The following is a 21,486-nucleotide window of genomic DNA, read 5'->3' on the forward strand; positions in this document are numbered from 1 at the left end:
TTTGAAAGACATTCTCTTTATTATAAACTACGATTCTGGGTGTTCATGTTAGGAGTACTTAAACATAAGTTATGACGTGTTTTTTGTATTTGAATGTTAAAAGTATGATTTCTGTGTATTCTCTGAAGTCATTCCCTGAAATCATTCGCGTCTATCCTCCACTAACATTCGAAACGATGTGGTTTCTGACCAAATCGATATAACGATCGGCGGATAATCTATTGGGCAATATAATGTGGATAATCCAGGCCACCTTTTTCCCTTCTATAAATTCCTCTCCTCCTTTCACTACTTCCTACGTACAAACCCAGCCATAATTCTCTCCTCTTCTCTCCCGTCTCTCCTCCTTCTTCATCAGAGTCCTCTGTTTCTTTAGCTGTGAGCTTTTACGTGATTCAGGTACGTTGCGTTTTTCTTTGGATCGAAGTAATTTTTGTGTGTTGTTAATGTTAGTGGTTTGTGTATAATTATACTCCAGGCAGACCCAAGACAAAGTGGAAAATGACTAACCAGAATGTGGTGGTTTCCGACCCCAAGCCGCTGCCCGGAGCCGGAGCGGGGCCCGAACATCCTCCGAATCTGACGATGCTAACAAGTCTTGGATCGTGAGTCTCTCGGTATGAATTCTCCGGTAATATTTTATATACCTGAAAGTGAAAAATTATACATTCAAGTAAAACATTTAAAAAGTTAGTACATTTTAAGAATTTAGCATGTTTTAAGCTTTACCATATACTGAATACAAGTACACAATCCACTAGAGAGGATAAAACCAACCTCTTTAATCATGGGTAAAAATTCTCTTGCAAGTTGACAGAGAACAGCTTGATTGCTCTGCATAATTTTTTACCAAAAATCATTAGTAAAAAAATCACAGAATAATATTACTGTTATCGTTAATTTTCATCTATAATTTTCACATTTAAATTGCTTTTAGTTGGTCCCTTGATGTCCATTTCATAGGTTCCGCCGTAATACAATTGAGGTAGTTTCACAAAGTTGTATAGCTAAATTTATATTTAAAAATATTAATAAAAAAATCATTAAAAAACTGAAAATAATATAAATTTTTTTATGAAAAAAAATACATTTGCCCTACACCTGCCACTCACTATGGCTGTGGGGAATTGTTTTGCTACATTCCTCGCAGCATCTCTCGTCTATATTCCAAAATTAATTAAACAATTCCCCACAGCCATAGTGAGTGGCAGGTGTAGGGCAAATGTATTTTTTTTCATAAAAAAATTTATATTATTTTCAGTTTTTTAATGATTTTTTTATTAATATTTTTAAATATAAATTTAGCTATACAACTTTGTGAAACTACCTCAATTGTATTACGGCGGAAGCCATGGAATGGACATCAAGGGGCCAACTAAAGGCAATCTAAAGGTGAAAATTATAGATGAAAATTAACTGCAACAGTAATACTATTCTGAGATTTTTTTACTAATGATTTTTGGTAAAAAAAATTATGTAGAGCAATCAAGCTGTTCTCTGCCAACCTGCAGGAGAATTTTTACCCATGATTGGAGAGGTTGGTTTTCTCCTCTCTAGTGAATTGTGTACTTGTATTCAGTATATGGTAAAGCTTAAAACATCTCCAGTTCTTAAAATGTACTAACTTTTTAATTTTTTTCTGAATGTATTATTTTTCACTTTAAGGTATATAAAGTATTACTGGAGAAAACTAAATCTGGGAGCAAAACAAGATCAGAGGAACTTGTGATTTTCAGCTGCAGAGGCAAAGCAAAATTATTTCTTTATTTTATTGGGATTTTGTAAAGAGATGAATCCCATAGTATACATTATTTTATCCTAGTATATATGTCTTTGCATAGCATAGATTGGATTATGTTAGTAGTATAGGGAAACATTGTAAAGACCAATACTACATATTATTAAAATAAATTCCTTTTATTATATTTGTTTATCGCAGTCCTGAGAGTTGAACATGTAACCTCCTAATCAAAGGCAAAGGCATGTGTATGCCATGTGACAAAAAGTACATACTATTAGCTTCAACTTTTGGAGTACATTATAATGGCAAATTACGGTCCACATAGCTCTGTGAATCACGGTCCAAAACGACATCATTTTGATGTTTAAAAAAAATTCTTTGTTCTGCGTGTGTGTTAGAGTAATGAACATTCAGGGGTAAGATAATATACGTACTTTATGAGTTAGAATAATACACTTTATGTGTTAAAACAATGTACTTTATAAGTGTTTATAATAATGAAATTTCTGAGATAAGATAATGTATTTTATGAGTTAGAATAATATATAATGTACTTTATGGGTTAGAATAATAAAATTTTTGGGATAAGATAATGTACTTTATGTGTTAAAATAATATACTTTACGTGTTCTTGGATTGTGGTCTATACAATTGTGTAAACCACGGTCCACGCAATAATGGTTACGTTATAATTAGCTACGTTTACATTGTTCTATTTATGCAGTTGCCCTTATTTTTCTGAAATTTACATAAAGAAATTACAACTAGTGGTTTTTCATTTACCAGGTTTGTACTTAAACTAAGGAAAATAACATTATTCTTGAATTACTATCAATTTTTTGTTTGATTTTATTACCTTGACATATAGTAAATAAATTTAGACATGAAAAAATAACATTAAATAGAAAATCCAACTTTTTATAGTCCAGTAGGCTAGTGTTGAAATTTTGCAATATTCGAGTTACAAGTGGCAACAACACTTTGTCGTTTTCCCAGTTTTGTATGAAATTGTTTTGATGATGAGAATATGAGGACAGTAATTAATGTGACGATTTTTTCAAAGGTGGACAAAAATAAAAATGTTTTAAAAACAAGATAAAAATAAAAAAAATTAACTTGGGACATGAGTTTGAGATCAGAAATGCATGTCTTATCTATTTGCGTTCTATTTTTTTCTTTTCAGAATACCGAATTCAAATGCAAGTCCTTGCGTTTGAACACAAATCCCACTTCATCTGATAAAAAAAAAAATTGTTGCGCGGGGGTGACCATGGTTGCCTTCTCCTTCGCAGGAGTAGGCGATCATTTTGATTGCCTACTCCTTCGCCGGGTCGCCTTCTCCCTCTGGTCACCTTCTCCTTCGCAGGAGAAGGCAACCATGGTCGCTGCCGGCGACCATTTTTTTTTATTTTTTATTTTTTTACCAGACAGAAGTGGTACTTGCGTTTGGATTCGGTATTTTGAAGAAAAAAAAAATAGAACCCAAATGATGAGACATGCGTTTCTGATCTCAAACAGATGTCCCAAAGTGATTCTTATTTTTATCTAAGTTTGAGAAAATTTTCACATTACTGTCTTTGACCCAGAATATGATTCAATATGTTGTCTGAAAATGGGGTATGAACTTAGATGCTAGTGGGATTGATTTTAAGTGTTAAATCAAAATGTGGGAAAGATGGGCCTAAGCTTCCATCTCAAGAATATCCTTCGATTTTGCTCGATTTACCTCCTCATAGGCATGGAGCGGGTTCATGAGTCCACAATATAGTCTGATGGATTCGAAAAATTTGGATTATTAACAAATCCTTGGATTTTGTTCGATTTACCTCCTCATGGACATGAAGCGGATTCATGAATGCACGATATAGTCTGACAAATCCATAAAACTTGGATTATTAACAAATCCTTGGATTTTGCTCGATTTACCTCCTCATAGGCATGAAGTGGGTTCATTTGTCCACGATATAGTCTGACGGATCCGGAAAACTTGGATTATTAACAAAAGAAAAAGAATTATACTTCCCTTTTGAGTTGGTTTCCTATGCTTAGAAGGTGGTGTAGACTAAATGGATTTGCAGTGCTCAGAGAAGCCTTTTTTTGTCCTTTAAATTTCAATCTCTTACTGCAAATGCAGTTTCTGATATGCTACTTTTTGTGACTTGTAAGTGATGCCAAGTCTAGAAAGATATAGATTTTCTGATCAATCTTAGCTTGCTGCAGAAACAAAAGAGCAGCTTCATTACTTGAGATAATTTTTCATATCCAATTCTTACATTGCATTATAGACTGCACTTCATATTCATCTGACCTCATGAACATTATATTCACATTGCAAAAAGTAGTCGAATTCGAGTCTTATGGAGCCACACATCTATTGAAATTTCGGGTTATTCTCGAAAACAAACTTGAGGGGTGTAACTTGATGTCTTGACCATATTGGCTTCAACTGGTAGTGACTGGCAAGCCTGTGGAATTCTGTTTCCTTTATAAGCTCTGCAGATATAGGCTTCAAAGTTGTCATAATCCTGCACAAGCAAAAGATGCAAATTGAAATTTCCCTTCACATCTGTATATATACACACTGTTTATTGCCCTGTTTTTATGTAAAGAGAGTAAAAAAATAATGGAGTTTGAGGGACTAACTTCTTGAAGAGGCTGATTATTCACCAAAACCCATGGGACAAACCTGTGTGGGGGGTTTAGACTAGCTGTCTCATCACCATATCCCTGTTCTATCTGCAAGTTAAGTCTCAGTTATCATAATTATACATTTTCCATAAATATATATTTTCTTTTCTTTTTGAGTGACGAGAGAAATCTCGCCTTATGATCTTAGATGACAAAAGACTACAAGAAAGTAAATCATCTAAGTTGATCGGTTCAAATTAATAGGGTTTGGATTTAAACTCGTGACATTGTGGTTACAAGTTTGGATTTAGTTGACAAAGAATCACAAGAAAGTAAATCAGCCTAGATTGACCAAAAAGGCTTGTATTCGAACTCGTGACCTAATTATTACAAGTTGTTATTTAACTAGCAAAGGACTAAAAAAAAGTACATCAGCCAAGGTTGACCCAGAAGGTTTGGATTCGAACTCGTGACCTTGTGGTTACAAATTTGTTTGTATTTATCTAGTAAAGGACCATAAAAAGTAAATCAGCCTAGGTTAACGGCTCAAACCAAGAGGACTGTGATTTGAACTCATTAACTATATGGTTACAAATTTATATCCCTAGTCACTACTTTAAATATGCATTTTCTTGTTTTCTCTTTTTCTATAACAAAAGAGTCAACTACTCCTGAGTCCCGAGGATGCTTGTGCTTCACACTACACTAGAAGTTTGTTTCATAAAGCATAAATGCATAATATATATTAGCATGCAAGTGAAGATGATGAGATTAATATAACTTAGATAGCTTTGTTTGAATATTTAAAAAATAAAAAACCAGGCTGACCCGGATTCCAACTCCATTATTGAAGCAATCCCTAACCGGCAATTCACTCAATCCAGTTGCAGCAAAGCAAGAATTCCACTCCCCATGCCTGTTCTCCACCTGCAAACGCTCTATGCAATACACCAACCTGAAATGCATCTCCTGCATCATACCAAAAACCAAATTTCAAAAAGATTGATCAAAAGTGATCAGTATTGCACTATCCTTGCTTCCCAGTAGGTCAAACACGTTTAACCACAGGGTTCTGGTTGTCATATCTTTCTTCAAACCAATTGGTTATAAGTAAGAGACAAACATTATTAACTATTTAACCACATTTCTCCGTGGTAAGTCACAACCCACATCTCGAATCGACCATAGGCTGAACTCCCAACAAAAAATATTCTCAGAATCCCCTAGGTTGGCAGAATTTAACAGCTAGCTGCACAGGTCCTTACCTGATTAGGCCACACATTAATGGCACATGCTTGGACTACATCCAACAGACACTCATCAGGCCCATGCTGTAATAAGTTATTATCCAAGAAATGGTTAGTCCCTTATTAGCTTGCAAGCCAAAAAAAAAAAAAACATATGAATCTTGAAAAGGGACAGAATTTAACCTGGCAAATCCAGGCGTTATTAGGTGCTGTTTGGGTGTTTCCCCAGGGGATGAGCCTGAGATTGACAATGGACCCAAGATCTGTCACAAACAACTTAACCAGCTGATTCACAATGAAGTTTGCGCAGTATGGACACAACGATTCGTAGTACAACGACACGCTAACCCTGTCGTCCAAATCTGATGAAGAACTATGGCATTGAAAGATGAATAAGCAAGCAAAAATGATTCTGCAGATTTGGTTATTAGGAGACGCCATTTCTCACTAGCTTGTAGTTGGGTCCTGTATTCCTGTAGTGCTTTAAGGTTAGAGTTTATGTATGCAATATATGCCCTCATGATGCATACCCCAAAAGTAACAGTTGCTTTTCCACTTCTCTTTATCCGGTTTTTGTTCTTTTATTCCACTTTTTGGGACTCTTCAGTTGCCTCTACCAGTCTAGCCTTTAAGGACACCTATAATTTTAATGGAAAATTAAAATGCTATTTGAACAATTTTATATTCATTAATTACAAGTTAATACACATTTTACTCATCGATTATAGTTATTTTTTTTATTTAGTCCTAAACGATTTGTTGTGTTCAATTAGGTCATCGTCTGTGATGGTTTTACCTAATTGAGTTATTATCTATTAAGATAACTTGGTAATTTCACCTCTATTAATATCCAATTTAATTTAATCCTTGACTATAGTAATTTTACCCAAGTTAGGCTATGTTTGGCAAACTAGCTGAAAAGGTAGCTGAAAGCTGAAAAGTAGTTGAAAACTGAAAAGCTATGAGCTCGAAACTGAAATCTGAAAAGCTATTAAGCTAGCTGTTGCTTAAAAGTGTTTGGTAAAATTAGTTTTTTGATAAGCTGATAAATATAAAAAGACTAAAAAATGACATCTTCATACAATTTAAATAGTTTTAAATTTAAAAAGGTTTGTTTATATATTAAAATATAAAATAGTGAAATCAATATATTTTAATAAAATATAAACTAAGAACATATATTTGAAAACATATAAAGTAAAACAAAATGTTTACAATTCATAAGATTAGTTCATACAAAAAATCAATGTTCAAACACAAATGTCGAATTGAAATTACAACCAAACAATTGAAAAGAAAAAGTCAAAATAATAGTAATAATAATAATAGTAATAATAATAATAATAATGATATGGCATCGGTTATTCCAAAAAATTGATATCGTATATAAATTTTAATTTTTTTTATACGAACTGATGTTGGTCTTTTAACGAAACTGACATCGTTCTCTTAAAAGAGTTATTTAAAATTATTTAAATGACGTCAATTTTCCTAAACTGACGTCAAAACAAATATAAATATTATTACTAATACTACTACTATTACTAGCAGTGACACACGCTTAAGGTGCTCACATTTGTATTTCACACATTCTACCCTACTGTACATATTATTTGAATGAAAAATTAATTCCAATTCATTTTATGTTTTAAAAGACATTTATAATTATAAATGATATATTTGATATGAATTATAAATATTTAAAAGTTTAAAAAATTATTAATTAATACAAAGGATTAAATTATGCGCCCGGTGAAGAGTGTAGTTTTCGCGGTGGATGGAAAGAAGTATGTGTTAAAACGGGAAGAAGTTCCCGAGTATCGTTCTCAAAGGACGACAAGGAGGGAATTTGAGCGGTAAGGGGATTAAGCACAAGAGTGTTTAGTGTTTGAAAGCTAACCCAAACATAGGAAGGAACGCGCATGAAACATCATAAAAATAAGGAACAAAACGTTGGAAACAATCAATGGGAAAGGAGGATTTGGATCTTGCAACTCATATAGGTATCCTTGATTTCCTAAGATATTAGGCTAGCAACACTTAGATTATGAAAATGAGACAAGGTCACCAACACCACCGCCACTCTTGTGGTCAATGGACTCACTTCTTAGACTGTAATGTCATCCTTGTGATCACTAGGCTAGAAGAGGCATTTTGTAATGTCATCCTTGTGATCACTAGGCTAGAAGAGGCATTTTGACAAACACGTTTTGTGATCACTAGGCTAGAAGAGGCATTTTGACAAACACGTTATGTGCCTCTTGTCTTCCACTAGGCATTTTGACAAACACGTTATGTGCCTCTTGTCTTCCACTCTCCCTTTTCTCAAAGGTGAGAGGGAAATGTGGATGGTGAGGGCTAGATCTACTCTTTACTCTCGTAGGTGAGTATTCCTATCCTACTCCTCTAGTGCAATCGGATCTTAATTGGCATAGAGTCAAGACATCTATCCCAATCCACAATCAACTCATCAATCAAGCAATTGCAAAACCTAATTGATTAATTCAAAGCTCAAGAATATCCATACAACATTGCTCAATCCAAATCCACAAAGATCTATCTAATCATACTTGGGGTGTGTTTGGTTGGGGGGTTTTGGTATAGGGAATGGGTATGAAAGTGATTGCTAGTGTTTGGTTGATAGGTTTTGAGAATGCTACTATGGGTATGGAATACCCCATTAATGGGAAAACCCATACCCTTATTAAATAAGGGTTTCATTTCACTTCTTCATTTCTTCCCCAACTATTAATATTCATTCCCATTCCACCCAACTACCAAACATGCTAAATACTTTCACCAAAACCCATTACCCTTACCAAGTATTTGATACCCATTCCGATTCCGATTCCCATGTGCGAACCAAACACACCCTTGGAATTGAAATAGCAAAAGGCAAAAGTAATGACAAGAAATTAAAATGAAGACTTAGCTAGAAATTGAACTTTGAACTTGAACTTGAACTTGAATTTGAACTTGAATTTGAACTTGAATGTTGATCACAATCTTGCAATGGAATTCTTCTCTAATTCTAATCTAAACCTAAGAATTGCAATGGGAAGTGAATTGGGAGAGATCTCTCTAGGCTAACCCTAGAGAGAGAAATATTCTAAGGTGTGGAATGGTGAATCTAAGTCTCCCTCTTTGAAAGTTAGCTCAATTCTCCTTTTAAACTTGCAAAAATCGCCCAATTTCGCGATGGACGCGCGTCCACTGCGCGTCCAGCGTGCCTGCTGCTTCGGCTTGCGTTTGGACTCGGGGTGGACGCGGGCGTCCGATTTCACGCTCTCTGAACTTTGGTTCGGCCTCTGATGGACGCGGGCGTCCACCCGGGCGTCCATCAGAGAGCTCTCTGATTCTGCTCTGTTTCTGCTGTTTTGGGACGTTGGACGCGGGCTGGACGCACGCTGGACGGCGTCCACTGCGCGTCCAAGGCCTATTTTGCCTTCCAACTTCGGTTTGTAAATCCTTCTCCGAAATATTGCCATTTTCCACCTTTTTGCACTTCTTTTTACCTACAAAACAATTAACAAAGCGTAGAATGGGGTACTAAGACAATATAAAGCATTTTAAGGCAATTTAAGACTAAACCGTTCATAAAAGCCTTAACTTGTATACTAAACGATCCACAAATAACCTTATAAAAGTGGTATCTTTTGCACTTATCACCCGGGTTTATCCGCCTAGTATCCTGCACCTCGCATTCATGATATTGACATTCAACTGTGCCCCGAAGAAACGGTCGAAGGAGTATGCAATATTTGATATGATTTTTAAATATGTAAAAATTAAAAAAATAGTTAATACAAAAGATTAAATTATACGGAGTAAATAGTTTTGAAATAAACAAATATACAGAGAGTGCTTAAGGTGCGTGGTTTGTGTACTTAATGTGCCTCATTTTAAAATTTTAGGTACGTGGTTTGTATTCTTAAGGTGCTTTGTTTGTGTATTTAAGGTGCGTGAATTGTATACTTAAGGTGTGTTATTTTAATGCTTAAGGTGCTCACATTTGTATTCTTCATATTCTATCCTCGTGTATATTATTTGAATGAAAAAATAATTCTTATTAATTTTATGTTTTAAAAGACATTTATAATTATAAATGCTATATTTCATATGAATTTTAATTATGTAAAAGTTAAAAAAAAAACAGTTAATACAAAGGATTAAATTATATGGAGTATGATAGATTTGTATGATTTTTAAATATGCTATGTACAAAGGATTTTTAAAACATACAATTAATTGGAGTCATATTTTTTTGCAATGTTTTTCTCCCTACAAGATGATTTTTTTTTTTTTTTGGGATGAACAAACAAAATGATGTGTAGTAACATGTCTGTGCTTAGCGGGTGTGTTGTGATACGGAGCCTTGCACAAACAAGGAAGTTTAAAATTTATAAAATATTAAATAAATTTATAAAATAGATACGATGCTGATTTTTATTTTTTTAAAAAAATTACATACGACGCGGTTTTTTAGGACACACTTTTTAAAAAGTGAGCACCTTAAGCATTAAAATGATGCACGTTAAATACACAAATCACACACATTTTAAGCACACAAACAAAAAACTTAAGAACACAAGCATCGCACCTCAAGTTTAAAAATGGCACAACTTTTTTTAGATCAAAACAGGAGAGGGGGGGGGGGGGGACCCCAAGGGCTAGACCAAACTAGGAGGTATCCTTCACTCTTCGACACTGCGTGGCACGCATGAGGTCCTTGTTGAAGGCCTCATCACACTCCGGCGGGTAAGAAGAAAACTCCTTCCAGTCCACAACTTAAATACACAAACCACACACCTTAATCAATGTCTGTATATTTATTTATTTCCAAACTATTTACTCCGTATAATTTAATCATTTGTATTAACTACTTTATTTTTTTTTATTTTTGCATATTTAAAAATCATATCAAATATGGCATTTATAATTACAAATGTCTTTTAAAACATAAAATTAATTAGAGGCCGAATTTGTTGCAATGTTTTTTTATCCCTACAAGATGTTTTTTTTTTCTTGGAAAGAACAAACAAAAAAAATGATGTGTAGTAACATGCATGTGCTCAGCGGGTGTGTTGAGAGGCGGAGCCTTGCATGAACAAGGAAGTTTAAAATTTATAAAATATTAAATAAATTTATAAAATAGATACGATGTCGATTTTATCTTATTGTTTTTAATTTTTTTAAAATTATATACGACGCCGCTCTTTAGGATACACTTTTTAAAAAGTGAGCACCGTAAGCATTAAAATGAATGCGCATTAATTACACAAACCACAAGTTGGTGTGCCTCTAACTCTATTAGATTCTTTTCGAACATAATTTCTCAACCTATTGGAACGCAAAGAGGCACTATCGCCTCCACCGAGGCTCGAACTCATGACCTCCCATATGGGAGAGCCACTACTCTGTCATCTAAGCACAAGGTGCTTGCCCAATGCTTGTATATTTATTTATTTCAAAACTGTGTATTTCGTATAATTTAATCTTTTGTATTAACTAATTTATTTTTTCCATTTTTGCAATGTTTTTCTCCCAACAAGTTTTTTTTTTGTTTTGTTTTTTTTTGTTTTTTTTTTTTTTTTGGGATGAACAGAAAAAATGATGTGTAGTAACATACTTGTGCTCAGTGGGTGTGTTGTGAGGTGGAGCTTTGCACGAATAAGGAAGTTTAAAATTTATGAAATATTAAATAAATTTATAAAATAGATACGATAATGTTGATTTTTATCATATTGTTTTTAATTTTTTTAAATATTATATACGACTCCGCTCTTTAGATAAACTTTAAAATGGCGCACGTAAATTACACAAACCACGCACCTTAAGCATACAAACAAATTAAAGAACCTTAAGAACATAATCAACGCACTTCAAGTTTTAAAATGTCGTACTTCTTTGTTAAAAAAATTATCAAACGATGTCGGTTCTATATGTAAACCAGTTGTCATTACCTTAACAAAATAATAATAATGATGCAACATCGGTTATTCAAAAAAACCGATGTCATTTATAAATTTTTAGTTTTTAATAGGAACATATGTTGATTTTTTAAGGAAACCGACATTATATTGTTTTCTTAAAAAAGTTATTTAAAATTGTTTAAAATGACTTCGGTTTTCCTAAGCAAACGTCATAAAATATATACTAATACTATTATTATTATTATTATTATTTTTATATTATTATTTGGGAAAATGGTCAAATAAGCTCCTAAACTTTACCTAAAAAGTTAATTAAGTTTCTAAATTTTTAAAAAGTGCAATTATACTTTTTAACATGTTATATCGAGACAATGAAGTCCAATAGCGTGCAATTGACCTGCTATTACAAGTCATTCCCATTCCAACATCATTTCACGCGATAGTTCGGCAACCGGCGACGGTTGCCGTCGCCGGTCGCATTGTGCAGAGAAAGGCGACCAGAACTCTGGTCGCCTCTTCCATGCGAGGCGACCAGATCTGGTCGCGTCTATAGAAGGCGACCAGAACTATGGTCGCCTCCTCCATGAGAGGCGACTAGATCTTGTCGCCTCCATGAGAGGTGACCAGAACTGGTTTCCTTCCTAGAGGAGGCGACAAGATCCGGTCGCCTTCTCCGGGAAGGCAACCAGAAAATAGTTGCTTTCTCGCAGAAGGCGACCATTTTGTGGTCTGTTCGCCGGAGATGGTCGCTGGCAACCGGCGCTGGTCGCCGGCAGTCGGTTTTTTAATCAGAAAATATGCCTGAAGCCTAGTGACCTGCTATCACAGGTCACTAACCTATTTTTGGGTTTCATTACACAAAAATAAAATGTTAAAATGATTAATTGCACCTTTAAAAAGTTTAGGTATCTAATTGACTTTTCCTGTAAAGTTTGAGGGCCTATTTAGTCCTTTTCCCTTATTATTGTTATTGTTATTGTTATTATTATTATTATTGTTATTATTATTATTATTATTATTATTATTATTATTATTATTTTGTAAAACATACAACGTTGATTTCCTTAACAAAACGAACGTAAAAAAGAGCACGCCATTTTGTCTTTAAAATTCAAAATAATTCTGTAATTATTAACAATGTCAGTTTGTTTATACTACTGACGTTACAATCTTTTTTAAAGTTATAAATTTATTTAATATTTTAATGATGATTTTATTAAAGGCAACATGATATGTCCCATATCATATGTATTTTAGTAGTACAATGATCCTATCAATATATCATTAATGACAACGTGTATGAAGAAATTGATAATACTAACTTAAATCAAATTATGTAATAATATTAGTTAATTATTACAATCATCCGAACATATATTTTGTATTTTGTGTGAAACTTTTACATATCAATCTGTGTTGGGCCTTGCATTACGTGCATCGCGTGTGCCTGTCTAGTATATATATATATATGTGTGTGTGTGTGGGGGGGGGGGGGCTCGCGAGCAGCTCGACGAGTCACGAGCCTAAGACATTAGAGCTCGAGTCGAGCTTTGACCGAGCGGCTCGCGAGCCGCTCGGCTCATTTACACCCGTAAGATTGACTATAGTTGAATTTTTTTAAGATTGACTATAGTTGAATTTTTTTTGGGAACCACTGATCTTAGCCTTTTGTACCAATTTCCAAAATGCAGCCCTTGAGTTTATTTATTTATTTATTTTTAAAATTTAAAGTAAAAAGAAATTTCATTAAATGGTTAAATCAAGATTCAGAACATAGTTAGACAAAGAAACAAATTATCAAGATAGGCAAAAATTTGTGTGAGACTGGTCGGGTCAATATATAAAATGTACGGAGTAATACTTATAAGTAACAAATATTTTATTCTTAATTAGTATGGAGTATTATATTTGTTAGTATAAGTATTACATTTCATCTTGACCCAACCCTCCTCACCGAATAAAGATTCGTGAGACGGCCTCACATAAGTGTGAAGAAGTAATCAATCTAGATAATGCATGGGCAATTCGGTTCCAAATTATTCAACACAATAGAAATTAACATAATAATAGGGATGGGATTTCTATATGGAAGATTGGATAGTGTGTAACTTGAGAAAATGTATATATTATTTACAAATTTATTATCATTTCCTAGTTAACATTGAAATGATCAAATAATATTAAAAAATATTAGCATTTGTATATATGATGTATAACATGAGATTTCACTAAGTAATGCCGTCTTTTTGAAATTGTACCTGCTAATAAAGGAAGAAACTTATTATTACTAATAATATTGATGAATGAGAAAGTGGCACAATTACAAACTCACAAGAAAATTGAATAAAACAATATATAATAGATACTGATGATCTCCCTGTTAGTTACAAATTCATATTCCATTTCCTAAATTCAAATATTACATATTGGTTATATTATACTATAAATATAGATGAGAAGGAAGAGATGAATAAATAGAGGTTGAAATGGTAGTTTAATTTAATATACAAATAATGCAAAGGTAAAAGAATTTGGTACGATAAATAAGATCAGAGCTCAAAATGTGGAGATGATGCCAACTTGGTATGTTTTACTTTGTAAAATGAATAGAGAAGAATCAACAAGTAAACTTTTATTTACATTGAAATTCTCAATAAAAATGTGGCGTAAAGTTAAAATAAGTTTCAAAAGACCTAAAAATATTCCTCTTTGTATAGAAAAATCAATTTGGCCAGCACTTTACCTTTTAATTGGGTCGATCCGATACAAATGGAGATTAGTCTAACTATGGTACGAGTTTAAAGGTACCTCCTACAATTAGAACTGCTCAGGACACTTCGTGACCTGATCGTAAAAAAAAGTAAATTTTCTCTCATCCAGAATTGTTACAGTGATAGACAATTTTAGTAATAGTATTGTATATTTATATTTCAATGGGCTATTAATATGAGCTTCAAGTGGCAACAAGTTGATTCTCTTATATATAGTCTTATATCAACATCACATATATATTCACATCCATAACCAATGGCATCCTCTATGTAATGCCTTTCTTGCTTTTTTACTTAGCTTTATTATAAGCAAAAATCTGAGTGTAGAATATGCGAATAGCTTAGATTCACATATCACATGGGTTGCCACACAGCATCTCAACCACTTGAAAGTAGGGCAACACCTCATATCACTCTTTAACCAAAGTCGGAATTGAAAGTGACCATTTCATCTCCAACCCCAAACTCCTCCTATTATCTCCCACAAATAATATCTTTCCATGTTAGACACCTACTTGCACATTCTTTATATTCCATATGTGCATCGGAATAACAATATAATGCATCTTCCCTCCTGCCCTCCCCTCTTCATTTTATTCTGCATATAAAGAATTCAAAGGAACATACACGAAAGTTTTGTATATAAATAGCGCATATAAAGAATGTAAATTTTGAATAGTTGTTGCATATATAAAGATTTAAATTAAATTAACATCCACAAAAATAATGTCTATAATTGGTGTAGGTTCAAAAATAATGTATGCTACTTATCAAAAGATAACTTCTAGTCCGGAGTCTTCGAGAAAAGTGCCCAATAACTCTTTTTTAGAAAAGGACAAAGGACATTCCTTGTAGTGATTTTGTCAAAAGTACATCTGTCAGAGTACTCGTAAACCTAATATCTGTTGCACAAAATGTTTACTGAGACTTGGTTTCTAGTCATAGTAAGATGATAATACATCTGCCAGAAGACGTTAACACATGAGTTGAATAGTCTACCATTGACTTGGGGATGAACTATATATAGCGGAGTTGAGATCTATTTATCGAGTTTGCTGAAGAATTACTGATCATGAGAGCAAGATCTACTAATTAAAATCCCAAATATAAAATCTGCCGGATAAGGCTTGCTAATAGTGAACACAGTCAACTATAAAGCATCGTACAAATACAGGTTTGCGACAAAGGCTTAACAACGACTAAGTCTTAATCTTGGTCTATACAAAGATAAACCCAAGAGGGCTATTATAAAGAAATTAAACTTTTGGAGACGTACTCTAAATCGTTAAAATTACAACAATCAATATCATCAAAATATATAAGAAGATAATTATATTCATTCCTAACAGTAAGACTTATACTATTTATAGCAAAGTGTCAGGAAGATCGGACCCATTGACCTATCTAGTCGCTTTGGAGGACTAATTGACCCACTGAATGCCTCGGAGGGTTCCTGAAATTTGTTATAACTTCCCTAGATTCACATTGATAGCCCTAAATGTGCGCAAATTATATCGTGGACCGCGCATCAAAACGACGTCCTTTTGATTAATGAAAACAAACAGATGAATTGACCTCCGTTCCGGGACATTCACTATCAGTTCATATACACTACAGTTACATTTCAACACAACTGCAGTTACATTTCAACATAACTGCAGTTATATTTCGATATAACTACAGTTTCATTCGATAATATAAAAACACAAATGTGTAACTGTTATTCAGTATCAGTTCATATACACTGCAGTTACATTTCAACACAACGTAACTACAGTTACATTTCGATATAACTACAGTTTCATTCGATAATATAAAACACAAATGTGAAACTGTTATTCAGTATCAGTTCATATACACTGCAGTTACATTTCAACACAACGTAACTACAGTTACATTTCGATATAGCTACAGTTTCATTCGATAATATAAAACACAAATGTGTAACTGTTATTCAGTATCAGTTCATATGCACTGCAGTTACATTTCAACACAACGTAACTACAGTTACATTTCGATATAGCTACAGTTTCATTCGATAATATAAAACACAAATGTGTAACTGTTATTCAGTATCAGTTCATATGCACTGCAGTTACATTTCAACACAACGTAACTACAGTTACATTTCGATATAACTACAGTTTCATTCGATAATATAAAACACAAATGTGAAACTGTTATTCAGTATCAGTTCATATACACTGCAGTTACATTTCAACACAACTACAGTTACATTTCGATATATCTACCGTTTCATTCGATATTCGATAATATAAAAACAAATATAAGGCAATATCTTTTGAGATGAACTGTAGTATCAATGACCACGGTATAACCACTGCTATATGTGAGGCAGTTACCTAGGATACATGCATGCCAAATCTCACGTAATAATCTATTGTAACAACTAGAAACCATCAAAGTCTATAAATACTAAAATACTACCATATATAATGTACCAAAAAAAGGGTTCAAACTCTTGAAATTAATATAATAGCGTACGTCCTTGTAACCTTGAACTACCAAGAAATTCATTCATTTTTCATTCAATATTTGGGGTTATAAAGCTTCATCAATTTATACTTCTTGAATTCAATATTTAGGCTATTATAATCGAGGTTAGTTATAGTGCTCCAATTTACACTAACATGTACGTTGGAGGGCAACTCAATATATAATGGTGGTTGTTTAGAAGATTAAACATTAAGGTAAGTTAATACTCTGTATAATAAGTACTCCAACTTCCATACCCTAGAAGCACTGTTGCAAAAATTGGCCTAGACGCTCCTAAGCCGAGACAAATTACCCCTAGGCGGTCGGCTGCTTAGCCGCCCAACTCGGCCGAGTTCGTGGTGAACTCGACCGAGTTAACTCGTCCGATTCGGCAGAGTTAACTCGGTTGAGTTGGCCTTGCCATTTTTTAAATTATATATATATATATATATATATATATATATATATATATATATATATATATATATATATATATATATATATATATATATTTTAAATTTTTTAAATTTCGTAACATTGAGTGGTGTGTGACCGCACGGCCGCACGGGAGAGCACGGCCACACTTGAAATTATTTCTATATATATATATATATATATATATATATATATGTATTTATGTATGTATGTATATAATCCTAATCATATGATAATCAATCCTTAGGTGAGAACGTGCGGATATATATACACCAGCACACGTGCACATGTGCACTGTTTTTTTATTATTTAAATTTTTTTTTTTATAGTTAGCCGCCTAGGCACTATTCTATTGTCTAACTAGCCCCTAGTGCCTACTGCAACCATGCCTAAAAGTCATTAGAAAGTTATTGAATTGAGATTAGAGAGTTATAATTAACTTGCAAGATACATGTAAGTTAATTTGGATGCAAGGTTAGATATCCTCTATGACAGTTTTGATTTTGAATTCTATAATTTTGAGTTTCCTTCTAATAATATCCGTCTTTGTCAACATCAAGTACCATTGAATTAGTGATTTGACCTAGATTCATCTAATTTTGTTATTTGCTCTTTGCATCCTTTGATTGGAAAAAAAAAAAAAAAGTTAAGGTTCCAAAGCGTTTCATTTATCATTTATATATACATATTCTCTCAGTCTGTCCCATTGGAAAAAAAAAAAAAAGTTTCACTTATATATGCGTGTATAGAATCAAGAACCCATCTGAAAACAAAATGGCTCCCAACCCACCAAAGACTTCGGTTCTACTTCAAAGAATCAGCACTCGCAAGCAATCTCAACGGCGCTCATCGCATATAATATCTTGCGCCGCCGCGGCCTCGGAGGTCCCGGAAACGGTGGCCCGCTATCACGCCCATCCGGTGGGACCCAACCAGTGCTGCTCCGCCGTGATCCAGCGGATCTCCGCCCCCGTCTCCACCGTTTGGTCCGTGGTCCGCCGCTTCGACAACCCGCAGGCCTACAAGCACTTCGTGAAGAGCTGCGACGTCATCGTGGGGGACGGCGACGTGGGCACCCTCCGCGAGGTCCGCGTCATCTCCGGCCTCCCCGCCGGCAGCAGCACCGAGCGGCTCGAGATCCTCGACGAGGAGCGCCACGTCATCAGCTTCAGCGTCGTCGACGGCGACCACCGCCTCGCCAACTACCGCTCCGTCACCACCCTCCACGCGGACGTGGGCGGGACCACCACCGTCGTGGAGTCCTACGTTGTTGATGTCCCGCCGGGAAACACGAGAGACGAAACCTGCGTCTTCGTCGACACTATCGTCAAATGCAATCTCCAGTCGCTGGCGCAGATCGCCCAGAATCCGGCCGACGAAACAACAACTGAAGGGATCGGATCTAATTAATATGAAAATGTCAACATTGATTATCTGGATCGAGATCGATCTTAGCTAGGCATTGTGAGTTCTGATGATTTCTTGAGATAACTTAATTGTGAATTCATCATTATGTACATATAGTACATACATATTATCCTTAAGTTTTTGTTTCAGCTAGCCAGCTATTGTTGCATTATATTGTCTTTGAGATGAATGAACTTTAATTTATTAGGTTTTGTATATTCACCACTTTTCTTCCTCAATCACTTCTAATCAATCATATAAAATCTCAAAAATCCCTAGGCACAAGACCTAATTCTACTCATCATACAAACAAAATTTCTACTACAATAATCAACGACACAATATATTGGACTAAAGATCCATGTATATATATATGGGGTAATTTTTTCATTTCATTGTTGAATACTAAAAATAGCAAAAAATTGTTACATTTTTTACTTGTTTTCGAAAAAATTATTAAATGACCCACTTTTTACTAATTTTCAATATATATTCTGCATATTTCAGCCCCAAAAATCAATGCATCTACCATGAGTTCGATCATGTGACCACCTATTTGAAATGAAATGGTAACAGAGCTACCATCACACTACATAATAATTGGCTTTATGAATCATCATAAAATCAGGTTATATAATATATATATTCTCATTTACCCGGGTTCGATCTTTAACATTGGGGATTTTTTTTATTATTTAAAAAGATAAAAATCTTTTTCACTTTTTGAAGGGGAAAAGCACTTGGGCATAATGGAGGAGTAGGATTACCAATTACAAGATAATTTTTTGTTAAAAAATCAGATTAGATGGGAAAAGAATTATTAGATTATTTGAATGGAAAAATGTTGATGGGAATCACCAGCCAATTCCAATCAAGGGTGCAAGTGGGGAGGAATTGAACTTTATTTTTTGGTTGGAGATACCAATTAGGTGATGCAGTATTATTAATATGATGATAATAAAATAAAATAAAAGACAAAAAGAAAGTGCAAGTTGCAAGCTTTTAATTAGTTAACGTACAAAAAAGAATGTAATGGGCATGGGGTGTATATGCAAGTTGCAAATTGTTTGTTGGGTTGTGGTTTGAATATATTTTGGAGTGCAAGTTGGAGGGTGCAAGTGGGCACTACAGTCCGGCCGGCGACCGGCCTTTATTAATGATCCTCATGCGCTAGCTTCCTAGCTCACTGCACGCTTCTTTTCTACTCATCTTCACGTTTTCAATTCCCATGAGCTCTTGTCCCCTCAAACAAGACCAAACCACATTATTATTCACAATTTTTTTACAAGTTTATTTCCCTTTTGGTTAGTTGATAATAGTATTTTCACTTTTAATTATTGATTTTGATATGTTTTGTAAGAAGGTTTCAAAGAAAATTTCGAAATAAAATATTTCTTAAAAATTTCAATCCATAAGAACCAACGAAATGAAAATTCAAGACATTTGATATTCACACTTCTCTTAAAGCTGATTTGCTTTCTCCCGAGGGTTTTAGGAGTGTTGAAGCGTTAATTTTTTATGATACAATGGAAGTTTTGGCACACTTAGTAATTTGTAATAGAATTGTTTGACAAAATATAGAGAAGTATGTAGAGAGATTTCGTATGTAGAGAAAATCATAAATTTTTAGAGAGAGTAAAAAAGTTACAAATTAAAACATGTGCCCGGGTCGTGGGTGCGCACATGAGTCCAAACTTTTTGGATTTGATGTATGCCCTCCCCCTTTGCACAAGAGAGATGGTCTTTATGCTATACAATTCAAACTCTTTAAAAAGTTTAATTGCATATATATACTAGTGCGTGCAAACCAACTTCCCTTTCCAATGTAGGACAAATGGTACACTTTGAGAATCAATTTTTCATTCACCAATTATCCATTTTCAGCGTTTAATATATCAAATTAAACTTCTCACATAGGATAAACTTCGTCCACTTTGACTTGACCCAAATCAGAAAAGATCTCTCAAAAAATTATACCACAAAATGACCACTTTAAATGCTAATTTAACTAATTTTTCCAACAATCATCCACATGAATGAAAATTAATTTTTTGGAACTAGAAAAATGACACAATCATAGTGTTCAGTTGACGATCCTTACATAGTATAGGTATGCTTGATATGTCATTAAATGGCATCATATTTGTGCTTGTTTATGCTTGCTTTTTATTCAAATATTATGTAAAGGAATGTGGAATAACTCTTAATTTGTTGTATTTTGTTTGAAGGAAGAAATGACAGAGCAATGAGCAAACAAGCATGAAAAAGTGTTAATCTTTGGAGAAAACGAGGCTTTAAAGCATAAGGAAAACACCCAAGGGGACACCGGAGAACAAAGGAGCAAAACGAAGGCGTGGAGGTCAATTTGAAGAACTCACACTGACACTCACACCGTGAGTGTCAGCGTGAGTCCTCAGTGTGGTTTCTGATCAGAAACTCACGCTGAGACTCATGGTGTGAGTCTCAGCGTGAGTGCTGATCAGAAACTGATCATTGAACTCACGCTGACACTCACACCGTGAGTCCCACCGTGACTTCCTATCCTGGAGGCTATGAAATGGCGCAAAAATTNGGCTTTAAAGCATAAGGAAAACACCCAAGGGGACACCGGAGAACAAAGGAGCAAAACGAAGGCGTGGAGGTCAATTTGAAGAACTCACACTGACACTCACACCGTGAGTGTCAGCGTGAGTCCTCAGTGTGGTTTCTGATCAGAAACTCACGCTGAGACTCATGGTGTGAGTCTCAGCGTGAGTGCTGATCAGAAACTGATCATTGAACTCACGCTGACACTCACACCGTGAGTCCCACCGTGACTTCCTATCCTG

General features: G+C 34.4%; 2 protein-coding genes and 1 long non-coding RNA gene across 3 annotated transcripts; 2 read left to right on the forward strand and 1 right to left on the reverse strand.

The window, feature by feature from the left end:
• Positions 1-270: 270 nt before the first annotated feature.
• LOC116000491 lies at positions 271-1,876 on the forward strand. The gene is made up of 3 exons (XR_004094114.1): positions 271-399; positions 479-631; positions 1,666-1,876. It is a non-coding gene; the product is annotated as an uncharacterized LOC116000491 (long non-coding RNA).
• Positions 1,877-4,040: 2,164 nt separating this feature from the next.
• LOC115997913 (gamma-interferon-responsive lysosomal thiol protein-like) lies at positions 4,041-6,057 on the reverse strand. Its single transcript, XM_031237333.1, has 5 exons — positions 5,800-6,057; positions 5,635-5,700; positions 5,198-5,338; positions 4,385-4,477; positions 4,041-4,266 (listed from the first exon to the last, which is right to left on the reverse strand). Exons 1-5 carry the CDS (start codon positions 6,055-6,057, stop codon positions 4,129-4,131), a joined length of 696 nt encoding a protein of 231 aa, XP_031093193.1. The 3' UTR covers positions 4,041-4,128.
• Positions 6,058-17,906: 11,849 nt separating this feature from the next.
• LOC115998520 (abscisic acid receptor PYL4-like) lies at positions 17,907-18,878 on the forward strand. The gene has a single exon (XM_031238103.1). It carries the CDS (start codon positions 18,026-18,028, stop codon positions 18,659-18,661), a length of 636 nt encoding a protein of 211 aa, XP_031093963.1. The 5' UTR covers positions 17,907-18,025; the 3' UTR covers positions 18,662-18,878.
• The last annotated feature ends 2,608 nt before the right edge of the window (positions 18,879-21,486 follow it).

This window comes from Ipomoea triloba, chromosome 12, assembly GCF_003576645.1.
Source record: "Ipomoea triloba cultivar NCNSP0323 chromosome 12, ASM357664v1".
In the NCBI taxonomy this organism is placed as follows: domain Eukaryota; kingdom Viridiplantae; phylum Streptophyta; class Magnoliopsida; order Solanales; family Convolvulaceae; genus Ipomoea; species Ipomoea triloba.

What these genes read in the sequence shown, in the direction of transcription:
- LOC115997913 (XM_031237333.1), bottom strand. Translation starts at nt 6,057, where the DNA reads ATGGCGTCTCCTAATAACCAAATCTGCAGAATCATTTTTGCTTGCTTA. An exon ending in TTAATGTGTGGCCTAATCAG is followed by an intron (nt 5,339 to 5,634) that starts GTAAGGACCTGT and finishes GGTATGATGCAG; the next exon opens with GAGATGCATTTCAGGTTGGT. An exon ending in ATAATCAGCCTCTTCAAGAA is followed by an intron (nt 4,267 to 4,384) that starts GTTAGTCCCTCA and finishes TTGCTTGTGCAG; the next exon opens with GATTATGACAACTTTGAAGC.
- LOC115998520 (XM_031238103.1), top strand. Translation starts at nt 18,026, where the DNA reads ATGGCTCCCAACCCACCAAAGACTTCGGTTCTACTTCAAAGAATCAGC.